Source organism: Engraulis encrasicolus, unplaced genomic scaffold, assembly GCF_034702125.1.
Source record: "Engraulis encrasicolus isolate BLACKSEA-1 unplaced genomic scaffold, IST_EnEncr_1.0 scaffold_1188_np1212, whole genome shotgun sequence".
NCBI classification, from domain to species: domain Eukaryota; kingdom Metazoa; phylum Chordata; class Actinopteri; order Clupeiformes; family Engraulidae; genus Engraulis; species Engraulis encrasicolus.
Genome location: NW_026944667.1, coordinates 713 through 12,611, shown reverse-complemented (window position 1 = coordinate 12,611; position 11,899 = coordinate 713). Strand labels below are relative to the sequence as shown.

Genomic DNA, 11,899 nt, shown 5'->3' with positions numbered 1-11,899 from the left:
TGGTTTTATTCCGCTGTCTAATATTGACTGCAGAGGTGCTCACCAAAGCGTGCTTGAGACTTTTAAACTTTGCGCAAAGACTTTTACCGGAGTTATTTTCAGAACCGACAGACAATCATTAGGTCTTGCCAGGGCTGTGGCCAAAATAGCCATTGTTTTCAAACTGCTTAACTATTCCACTGTGGCAACAATATTCGTTCTGTCAAGTAGGCCTAACTTTTACACGTTACACAGCCTTTTTAACTAATCTTAGACACGTGCGTAAAACTGGCAATGTTGTGAGCGTTTCAGCACCACCGGACTGGACAGCGAATTCAGGACCAAAGGAAGTTGCCTTTTCTGTTAGAAGTGAGTAGCTCAGATTCAGAAAACAATGAGCTCCTGATACAAAAGTTTTCTATGCCACCCAATACACTAAAAGTTGATAGTAATCAACACATGTTCGGTTAGGTTTAATTAAACCCAAGTGTTAATTCACAGAAGGAAGACCGCAACAGCTACTGCTACTTACCTACGATTTATCTACGTACTTTAGTTGGCTACCTTAGACATCGCACTGGTGAATTGTTGGTCCCTGTGACCAGTGTCTAATACTAACGGTTTTGGTTTTATTTCGCTGTCTAATATTGTCTAAACGAGCCTCTCATGATAATTTAAACTCCTCTCCACAAAGTGTCGCCACAGACCGCAGTTGCGTTAGTGAGCTTGACTCCACCTCTACTGCATCATGTCTGAACTCAGTGAGAAAATGACGAGCGATACACCCTTGCTCTGAACGAGATAACCATTCCTGACAGCAAACAACTGAAGTTGGATCTAACTGACACTGTAATAAGCTTTGCTCTGAAGGACAACGATGGAAAGTGTCAAAAAATATAATTGCGCTTTTGTTCTGTTTCTTTGTTTTTGGGACGTGTCCGGTCAGCTTTCTTACTCTGTCACGGAGGAGGTAAGCAGGGGAACCGTGGTTGGAAATATAGCAAAGGACTTAAACATTAACACCCAGGAACTGGAGACTCGCATGCTCCAGATGATTTACGACTCGAATAAGAAGTACTTCAAGATCAACGGTAAAACTGGGGAATTGTTTGTGAATGACAGGATCGATAGAGAAGAGGTCTGCGGGTCGAATGCGAAGTGTTTTCTGAGAATGGAAGCTGTGGCTCAAAATCCTCACAGTCTTTACAGGATTCAAATGCATATTTTGGACATCAATGATAACGCGCCCACTTTCCCCGTCAGCTCGCTTACCTTAAACATCACTGAAATCGCTAATCCAGGAGAAAGGTTTAACCTCCCAACAGCACTGGACGCCGACACAGGAAGCAATTCTCTGAAAGGCTACAGACTGAGTCCAAATGAATATTTCACTCTGGATACACAAACCGAAGGGGGGCAAGGACTTTCTGCTGAATTAGTTTTACAGAAAAATTTAGATCGAGAGAAGCAGTCGGAGATTAATCTGGTGTTGACAGCAGTTGACGGTGGCAAACCTCCAAAATCCGGCACTGTGGACATCAAAATAAATGTTCTAGATGTGAATGACAACAATCCTGTTTTCAGTAAAACACTTTACAAGGCCAAGGTGCCTGAAAACGTTGCTTCCGGTGCCACAGTTCTTACAGTTACCGCAACAGATGCTGACAGCGGTGTGAATAGCGAAATTATGTACTCCATTGTGGAGCATGGGCATAAAACAACGCATGATTTATTCTCGATAAACACGATCACAGGTGAAATACTGGCAAATGGCCCACTTGATTTTGAGGAAAATCCCGCCATTGAACTGCGTGTACAAGCAAAAGACAACGGTAGCCCTCCAAAGACTACACAGTGTAAAGTTTTAATAGAAGTCATGGATGTAAATGATAATGCACCTGAAATAACTATAACACCACTTTTGCAAACTGTGAAAGAAGATACGAAGGCTGGCACAGCGATTGCTTTGATAAGGGTCTCTGATAACGATGGGGGCAAAAACGGAGAGATACTTACCACCCTCAAAGATAAAGGTCCTTTCAAACTCGAGACTAACTATGAAAACTATTACTCTTTAGTTGTAGATGGAAGTCTAGACAGAGAAAAACATTCCCACTACAACGTTACTGTGGTAGCCACAGATGGTGGGACTCCACCGCTGTCCAGCTCTAGTGACTTTACAGTTTATGTTTCTGATGTTAATGACAATGCACCGCGATTCACAGAGTCTCAGATAACAGTTTACATAAAGGAGAATATGCCGGTGGGAAGTCTGATCACAACTGTAACAGCTCATGATGCAGACTTGGATGAAAATGCAAAGTTAACTTACTCTGTTATTGACAACAAAAGTAGGCCTAATGTACCTATATCATCCTTTGTCAGTCTCAATTCTGATAGTGGTGAAATATTCACTTTACAATCATTTAACTACGAACAGATGAAAAAGTTTACATTTCAAGTTCAAGCGACAGACTCAGGAGTTCCAGCACTAAGTGGTAACGCGACTGTGCATGTCCTCATCCTGGATGAAAACGACAACAGTCCTGTCATCCTCCCACCCTACTCTGACCAAGGCTCAGTTAACTCTGAGACCATCCCCTACTCTGCTGAAGCGGGCTACTTTGTGGCCAAGATCAGGGCTGTAGACGCAGACTCTGGTTACAATGCGCTGCTGTCTTACCACATCTCGGAACCCAAAGGAACCAACCTCTTTAAAATCGGAACCAGCTCTGGAGAGATCCGAACCAAGAGGCGAATGAGTGACAATGACTTGAAAGCACATCCGCTCATCATTCTGGTGTCTGACCATGGAGAACCCTCCCTTTCAGCCACTGTGTCTATTGATATTGTGGTTTCTGAAGTCATAATGGACGTGGAGAAGACACTGAGACACGCACCACTTAATGATGAACCATTTTCAGATCTGAATTTGTATTTGCTCATTGCTATTATATCAGTGACTGTAATCTTCCTAGTGAGCCTCATCACGTTGATAGCGGTGAAGTGCCAGAGGACTGAGGGTATTTTCAGCAGCTGCAGCGCCCCCATGGTCACTACTCACCCGGACGGGAGTTGGGCTTACTCTAAAACTACTCAGCAGTATGACGTGTGCTTTAGCTCAGACACCCTGAAGAGTGACGTGGTGGTGTTCCCCTCACCGTTTCCGCCTGCGGACGCGGAGCTCATCAGCATTGATGGAGGAGACACTTTCAGCCTCAAGACACAAACGCTCCCCAGTACAACAAAGGTAGGATGTTTGTTCGCAATGGCTTCTGCTATGTTAGTGGAAAAGTGATATTACGCTTGTCAAAAAATTGCTTTGTGTGGCGTATTTGTCCTTTCCATTTGGGAGCACGACAAAATGCATCCAGCAAGCTGTAGCTACTGTAGGCCTATGTGCCACAGGTTTGAAATACATCTAGACGTCCCCGCCTGACTGCTGTTTAAATGCTTTTCATGTTGGCTACTTACAGGGGGTGTACAATGAAGTTGAAACACCTGTCATTGTAATTTGGGAAGTTTCATGGATAAATTGGACCACCCTGGTGACCAGTCCTCGTTAACTGCACATTGCACCATCTTCGCAATTCATCTTCCTGTGAAACATACTGTATGACGGGCACAGAACATGTCGATGTTGCCACACAAATTGTATGCTGCACTTACATGCAGATCTACTCACCATAGTAGCATAGTTTGAGACTTTTAAACTTTGCGCAAATATTTTTTCCGGAGTTATTTTCAGATCCGTCAAAGATAGTCACATCATGTCTCGCCAGCACTGTCGCAAAAACAACCATTGTTTTAAAGAGCCTAAATATTCGTATGTTGAAACAATATTCGCACGGCCAAGTAGCTTTTAACATATTACATAGCCATTTAATCAATCTTAGACACGTGCGTAAAACGTGCGTTTCAGCACCACTGGGCTGGACAGCGAAATCAGGGCCAATGGAAGTTGCCTTTTCTGTCAGAAGTATCTCAGGCTCAGAAAACAATTAACTCTATCTGCAAAAGCATGCCACCCAATGCACTTAACACTTGATAGTAATCAACGGCTATTCAGTTAGGTAGATAATTAAAATGACGTGTATTAAGGCACAGACGGAAGACGGCAACAGCTACTGCTAGTTACCTCAGAATTGTGGACACACTTTAGTAAGAGTACTTTAGACATTGCACTGGTGCATTGTTGGTCGCTGTGCCCTGTGTGTAAAACTTTCGATTGCAGCGTAGTTTGATAATTGTAAACTTTGCGCAAAGACTTTTCCAGGAGTTATTTTCAGAACAAGACAAATTATGTCTTGCAGGTGCGGTGGCCAAAAGAACCATTGGTTTCAAAGAGCATAGCCTACATATTCCACTGTGACAACAGTATTCGTGCAGCCAAGTAACTTTTTACATGTTACATAGCATTTTAACCAATCTTAGACACGTGCGTAAAACTGGCAATGTTGTAAGCGTTTCAGCACCACTGGACTGGACAGCGAACTCAGCACCAAGGGAAGTTGCCTTTTCTGTCAGAAGTATCTCAGGTTCAGAAAACAATGAACTCCTGATACAAAAGTAGGCCAATGCACTAAAACGTTGATAGTAATCAACACCAACTTGGTTAGGTAGGCTATAATTACAATCACGTGTATTAAGGCACAGAGGAAAGACCTCAACAGCTACTGCTACTTACCTCAGAAATGTGGACACACTTTAGTTTGGCTACCTTAGACATTGCACTGGTGAATTGTTCCTTCCTGTGGCCAGTGTCTAATACTAATGGTATTGGTTTTATTTCGCTGTCTAATATTGTCTAAACAAGCCTCTCATGATCATTTAAACTCCTCTCCACAAAGTGTCGCCACAGACCGCGGTTGCGTTAGTGAGCTTGACTCCACCTCTACTGCATCATGTCTGAACTCAGTGAGAAAATGACGAGCGTTACTCCCCTAGTCTGAACGAGATTGTCATGCCTGACAGCAAATAACCGAGCTTGGATCTAACGGACACTATAAGAAGCGTTGCTGTAAAGGATAACGATGGAAACTGTCACAAAATATTATTTGGCATTGGTTTTGTTTCTTTGTTTATGGGACGTCTCTTCCGGTCAGCTTTCTTACTCTGTCACGGAGGAGGTAAGCAGGGGAACCGTGGTTGGAAATATCGCAAAGGACTTAAACATTAACACCCAGGAACTGGAGACTCGCATGTTCCAAATCGTATCCGGCTCTAATAAGAAGTACTTTCATATAAACGGAAAAACTGGGGAATTGTTTGTGAATGAGAGAATCGATAGAGAGGAGATCTGCGGCACGAGTACGAAGTGTTTTCTGAGATTGGAAGCGGTAGCGCAGAATCCACACAGTCTTTACAGGATTCAAATAAATGTTTTGGATGTCAATGATAACGCACCAACTTTTCCCGTCAATTCGTTTACCTTGAACATCACTGAAAATGATAATGCAGGAGAAAGGTTTAACCTCCCCACAGCCGAGGATGCCGACACAGGAAGCAATTCTCTTAAAGGATACAGACTGAGTCCAAATGAATACTTCACTCTGGAAACACAGAGCGAAGGGGGGCAAGGACTGTCGGCGGAGTTGGTTCTACAGAAGGCTTTGGATCGAGAGAAGCAGTCGGAGATTAATCTGTTATTGACAGCAGTTGATGGTGGCAAACCGCCAAAATCAGGCAATTTAGAGATTAAAATAAATGTTGTAGATGTCAACGACAATAAGCCCGTTTTCAGTAAAACGCTATACAAAGCCAAGGTGCCCGAAAATGTTCCTTCCGGGGTCACAATACTAACTGTAACTGCCGCAGACGCAGATAGTGGCGAGAATAGCGAAATTGTTTATTCTTTTGTTGGTCACGGGCATTCGAAAGACTTAGATTTATTCACTATAAACCCTAACACAGGTGAAATACTCGCAAATGGACCGCTTGATTTTGAGGAAAATCCAGCAATTGAACTGAGGGTACAAGCAAAGGATAACGGTAACCCTCCAAAGACTACACAGTGTAAAGTTTTAATAGAAGTCATGGATGTAAACGATAACGCACCTGAAATAATAGTGACACCACTTTTGGAAATGGTAAAGGAAGACACCAAGCTTGGGACTGCGATCGCTTTGATTACAGTGTCTGACAGAGATGGAGGGAAAAACGGAGATATAGAATGTACCCTCAAACATAAAGTCCCTTTCAAACTTGAGCCTAACTATGAAAACTATTATTCTTTAGTTGTAGATGGAACTTTAGACAGAGAAAAACATTCCCACTACAACGTTACTGTGGTAGCCACAGATGGTGGGACTCCACCGCTGTCCAGCTCCAGTGACTTTACAGTTTATGTTTCTGATGTTAATGACAATGCACCGCGATTCACAGAGTCTCAGATAACAGTTTACATAAAGGAGAATATGCCGGTGGGAAGTCTGATCACGACTGTAACAGCTCATGATGCAGACTTGGATGAAAATGCAAAGTTAACTTACTCTGTTATTGAAAACAAAAGTAATATCCCAATATCCTCATTTGTCAGTCTCAATTCTGATACTGGTGAAATAACCACCTTACAATCATTTAATTTCGAAGCGATGAAAAAGTTTACATTTCAAGTTCAAGCAAGAGACTCGGGAGTCCCAGCACTAAGTGGTAACGCGACAGTGCATGTCCTCATCTAACCTGATTCACATCATCTGGCTGCGTTCGGCTACGTCACGCGGGGGCGTTCCCATGCCTCACTACCCCATCTGAATAGCAGTGAGACCGCTGGAGTTGGAAAATGTGTACAGCCAATCATGAATCGCGGGTGGGATTTTGAATGGATGGGCGGAGTTATGGGCGGATGTGATGTAAAGCATTAGCGACAGCAGTGTAGTCTTCACTTCACAACAAACATGGCAGCGCGCTGTAGTACTAGTACTCAGTGCGCTGAAATGGATTCGGCTATTTCCACGGTATTGTCTTGTATTCCAAATGTTCAGGCATTGAAATACGAACAAATGACGGCGCTTAAGGCGTTTGTTGGCGGCGAGGATGTGTTTGCGTTTCTTCCGACCGGATTTGGCAAAAGTTTGAGCTGGCTCCACTGGTCGCTAAAGCCGCTGTGAGATGGACACTCCCAGACGTGTTGCCCCAGATGGTTCTCCCAGACGTTCTATCCCACCCGATTATATTTCACGTGCTAAAGCAATGGGGAAAGTGCAGGATCCAATCGTTATTGTGGTGTTCCCCCTGGCTGCGTTAATGGAGGACCAAGTCAGAGAGGCTGGAAATTTAACGGGTCTAACGGCAATGGAACTGGGAGGAAGACATACTTCAGGGACGTTGCCAGGCCAGCCGGTCTTCGGTAGCCCCGAGTCGTGGCTGAAGGACAAATGACTGACCATGCTATCCTCAGACCTCTACCAGAAGAATCTACTGGGCATCGTTGTCGATGAGGTTCACGTCACCTACAAATGGTAAGTTTAAGCATCTACTGTTGATGAACCTGATGCATTTTTTCCATTTATGAAGCACAGGCATGTGCATTGCGTTTGGTTGTGAGTTCACATTCTGGCCTTCTAGGTTTATCGTAGTTTACTTGTAGACTAATCTTGTTGGACATGTATCGTCACAGTCTTGGTCATAACATTGTATTATGTCTCTGTTAGTTTCGTCATGTTTTCCCCCTGTGATGTTCAAAAAACTCCGTTAACTCTGCTGTACACATTGTCCGTGTAAATATTACATTGTCCTTGTAAAATCAATGGTGTTGGTTCTCCCCTCCCCCAACTGTGCCCGATGCATTGTAGTGTACAGACATTTGCTTTGCGTTTGTTTGTGACTGTGAGTTGACATTCTGGTCTTGAAAGATGACTTGGCAAACGTGTGAAATGGTTGATATCGTTTGCTGCCGTCTTTCATTGTATTTCGTGGTGTGTGAAACTGACATTCAAAGGGTTTCACTATGCTAAACAAGCTACCCAGTAGAATGGGTTGACCAGTTTGTGTGAGCTGCTTATGTTACACAGACTCATAACACGTTACAAATTTGCCCATGTTCAATATCCGCTGTATTGTATAAACTGAGCTCTTCTCTGACCACCAGGAATGAAAGGCCTTCCTGCTCAGTTGGGAGAACGTCACAGCAAAGAAGGTGAGTCACTCTTGTAAATTAGTAGGCCTGCACCGATTGTCATTAGGAGGAAAAGTGTGGTTGTCTAGTATACCTGTTAACATCATGCACCATGTCTTTCAGACATGCCTGTCATGGCTTAAATGGCATCTGCAGTCACAGAAGATGGGACACAGAGAGCTGCTACATATGGAGAGAGTGCCATTCAACAGTGAGCCCACCCAACAGGACAGTTTGCACTAGGTTGGATCACAGCTTATTGAAGAAACATGAGAAGAGCATTAGTCCCTATATCTTTGATCTAACATAATAGTACATAACCAACAACCTTCCTGTTTTCAAAGTGTTGCATGTGCAGGGAATCCCAGGTTATGTTGATTAAAAGGATGAGTATTTTGACAGTGAAACACCACAGCGTAGTAGCTGGCAGTGCTTTGCCGCAACCTCGTACATGCTGTTGTACAAATGTGTATGAATGACTGTTTTTGCATAGAAGAACTGTAAATAAAATAACACATTTGAAAACTGTTGCCATGTTTTTTTCTTTGAGCAGCAATGATTAAAAAAATGTAAAGAAGGAAGAAGTATTGTAGACTGTTTAGTGTTGAGCACAGTTTAATTTACTTCAAGTGACACAACATACCTTAACCTTTTTTATATGCATTCACAGAAAGGCAACAGAATCTTATGGAAAAAAAAAGTTGCACTGGGTTATTTTATATACACTACTTACATACACAAATTATTTACATACATTATTACAGTACATGCATTTACTCCACCAATTTTATATTAGTCTTGGCGCTCTTTCAATTTAGCTTTGATCCTGCGCCACAGGTTACTGCTTTTGCGATTTATCAGAATGTCATGACTAGATGGGGGGGTGAAAACAACTCAGCCTCTCTGAAAATATCCTCTGTGTGACTAGCAACATAATGTGCTCCAGTGTGCATTTGTCTGTCTGTTCACCATGATTTTCTGCAGGAGTCCAATAGACATGCTGGTCCAATCTGCTGTTTGTTTCAGTGAGACCGGGACAACTATGTTCTAAAAATGACTTCAGATTGATGACTTCAAGTTGTTAAGGTGCTGTGGGCTAAGCGATGCGAAAGAGTGAAATTTACCTGCAGAATTACGAGCAGTGCGCTGTGGGCACACTGTGGCTAAAGGCCTTGTAAAAATATCAAATCTACAGTATAGTTATACGTCTCCCTCCTGGACTGCATGTGGAAAATGGCATTTGTTGACCACCCGGGCCACTACCGGATGTAGCCTGTTCCTTTTTTTTCCCCTCTTCAGAGCCCATGGTTATGTGGTCAGGTATGAAGCCGTCAGGGATATCTGTTGACACATTTAAAAAGATAGATAATGCAAAATGTGCAGTATGGTTAGCTTAGATGTAATCTTACAAAGCCAATATGTACAGACTGTCATGGCACCAGCTTTAACTGGGGTCATACATTTGTTGTAATGTAAATCTTTGTTCCAGAGGTACCTGACACTTAATGAAGCCCCTAGGTGCTCCATGGCTGCCACCAGGAAGAGAGCTGTTATGTTGTTCCTCACACCGTCTTCGTACCCATTGAATGCAGCATGTTTGGCCCTGCTTTGCATTTCTGCATCTGTGAGAAGGGGACTTGTTGTTAATGATGGTGATAGTTTGTAATACAGTGCAAGCAGACACTTTTACACATCTCTGTCGTTGGACATGTGCGTAGGTTACAATCCCAGCGAGGTTATAAAGAAATCAAAGAAATAAAAGAATCAATAAATCAAATAAAAGTGAAACAATCATATTGCGTGTGCCTACAGATAGCAATGTAAACAGTAAACCATTTAGATTAGCATATAGAGGCTAAGAGGAAGATGCCCTGACGCCAATCATATCCAATAACAATATTGACATATGTATGGATGAACAATTGTCATATTGTGCTTGCGCACGACTTCAGAGCAACCATTGCATCAAGATTCAAGATGTTGACTTACCGTACGTACCTTGAGAACGCTGGGTTAAATTACAGCAGGCATTTCAGGCATGCGACAGGATTTTTCGGAGAAGTTTCACAAGTTTCGATCAAGTTCAGCTGGGCGCTGGTTTACCCTTTCCCGTAGGGAAGTTCTTCAAATATCCATGGGCGGTTGCAGATATTACCATTTGTCCTTAGATATCCCCTGCACATAGGGCAATGTTCGTTTATAGAAAGTTTACTCCGTTTACTTCCAGCCGCGGCCATGTTTGTTGTGATGAAAAGTCTTGCCTCCTGCGTGGTGTCGCTGTGAACTACGTCACGGATTGAGTCAACGGGAGTGGCTGAAATGGCGTGTCAGTCAAAATGACGGACAGATTCTTAATCCAATCACATGCAAGAGTTTTGAAAAAAATGGTTCATTTGGAAGAGCGTCGGTTGGGGGCAGGTCCCAGATGTATATGCGAAAGCATATCAGATGGTAGGAATCAGGTAAGTCCTCATCCTGGATGAAAACGACAACAGTCCTGTCATCCTCCCACCCTACTCTGACCAAGGCTCAGTTAACTCTGAGACCATCCCCTACTCTGCTGAAGCGGGCTACTTTGTGGCCAAGATCAGGGCTGTAGACGCAGACTCTGGTTACAATGCGCTGCTGTCTTACCACATCTCGGAACCCAAAGGAACCAACCTCTTTAAAATCGGAACCAGCTCTGGAGAGATCCGAACCAAAAGGCGAATGAGTGACAATGACTTGAAAGCACATCCCCTCATCATTCTGGTGTCTGATCATGGAGAACCCTCCCTTTCAGCGACTGTGTCTATTGATATTGTAGTTTCTGAACGTCTTATGGACGTGGAGAAGACAATGAGACACGCACCACTTAATGATGAACCATTTTCAGATCTGAACTTGTATTTACTCATCGCTATTATATCAGTGACTGTAATCTTCCTAGTGAGCCTCATCACGTTGATAGCGGTGAAGTGCCAGAGGACTGAGGGTATTTTCAGCAGCTGCAGCGCCCCCATGGTCACTACTCACCCGGACGGGAGTTGGGCTTACTCTAAAACTACTCAGCAGTATGACGTGTGCTTTAGCTCAGACACCCTGAAGAGTGACGTGGTGGTGTTCCCCTCACCGTTTCCGCCTGCGGACGCGGAGCTCATCAGCATTGATGGAGGAGACACTTTCAGCCTCAAGACACAAACGCTCCCCAGTACAACAAAGGTAGGATGCCTGTTCGCAATGAATTATGTTATGTTAATGGAAAAGTGAATTTAAGCTTGTGAAAATGTTGCTTTTTGCGCCTTATTTGAGCTTCACTTTCGGAAGCACGACATAATGCATACAGCAACCTGTAGCTACTATAGGCCTATGTGCCACAGGTTTGAAATATATCTAGATGTTGCCCTCTGACTGCTGTTTAAATGCTTTTGATGTTGGCTACTTACAGGGGGTGTACAATGAAACTGAAACACCTGTCATTGTAGTGTGGGAAGTGTCATAGATAAATTGGACCACCCTGGTGGCAAGTGTTATTTAACTGCACATTGCACCATCTTCGCTATTCATCTTCCTGTGTAACATATGACGGGCACAGAACATGTCGATGTTGTCACACAAATTGTATACTGCACTTACATGCAGATCTACTCAACATAGTAGTGTAGTTTGAGACTTTTAAACTTTGCGCAAAGACTTTTTATTTTCAGATCCGACAAAGATAGCCACATCATGTCTCGCCAGTACTGTCGCAAAAAACAACCACTGTTTTCAAATAGCCTAAATATTCCACTGTTGCAACAATATCCTTACTGCCAAGTAATATTT

At 43.2% G+C, this 11,899-nt stretch overlaps 1 protein-coding gene, 2 long non-coding RNA genes and 1 pseudogene across 3 annotated transcripts; 3 read left to right on the top strand and 1 right to left on the bottom strand.

Annotated features, from left to right (window-relative positions):
* The first annotated feature begins 856 nt into the window (after positions 1-856).
* LOC134442123 (protocadherin alpha-3-like) lies at positions 857-3,277 on the top strand. Its single transcript, XM_063192419.1, has one exon. The coding sequence runs from the start codon at positions 857-859 to the stop codon at positions 3,275-3,277; it is 2,421 nt and encodes an 806-aa protein (XP_063048489.1).
* A 1,735-nt stretch (positions 3,278-5,012) lies between these two features.
* LOC134442126 (protocadherin alpha-3-like) lies at positions 5,013-11,307 on the top strand (annotated as a pseudogene).
* LOC134442124 (uncharacterized) lies at positions 7,301-8,591 on the top strand. The gene is made up of 3 exons (XR_010033314.1): positions 7,301-7,439; positions 8,069-8,116; positions 8,219-8,591. It is a non-coding gene; the product is annotated as an uncharacterized LOC134442124 (long non-coding RNA).
* LOC134442125 (uncharacterized) lies at positions 8,737-10,504 on the bottom strand. Its single transcript, XR_010033315.1, has 3 exons — positions 10,085-10,504; positions 9,591-9,717; positions 8,737-9,436 (listed from the first exon to the last, which is right to left on the bottom strand). It is a non-coding gene; the product is annotated as an uncharacterized LOC134442125 (long non-coding RNA).
* Positions 11,308-11,899: the final 592 nt, after the last annotated feature.

What these genes read in the sequence shown, in the direction of transcription:
- LOC134442123 (XM_063192419.1), top strand. Translation starts at nt 857, where the DNA reads ATGGAAAGTGTCAAAAAATATAATTGCGCTTTTGTTCTGTTTCTTTGT.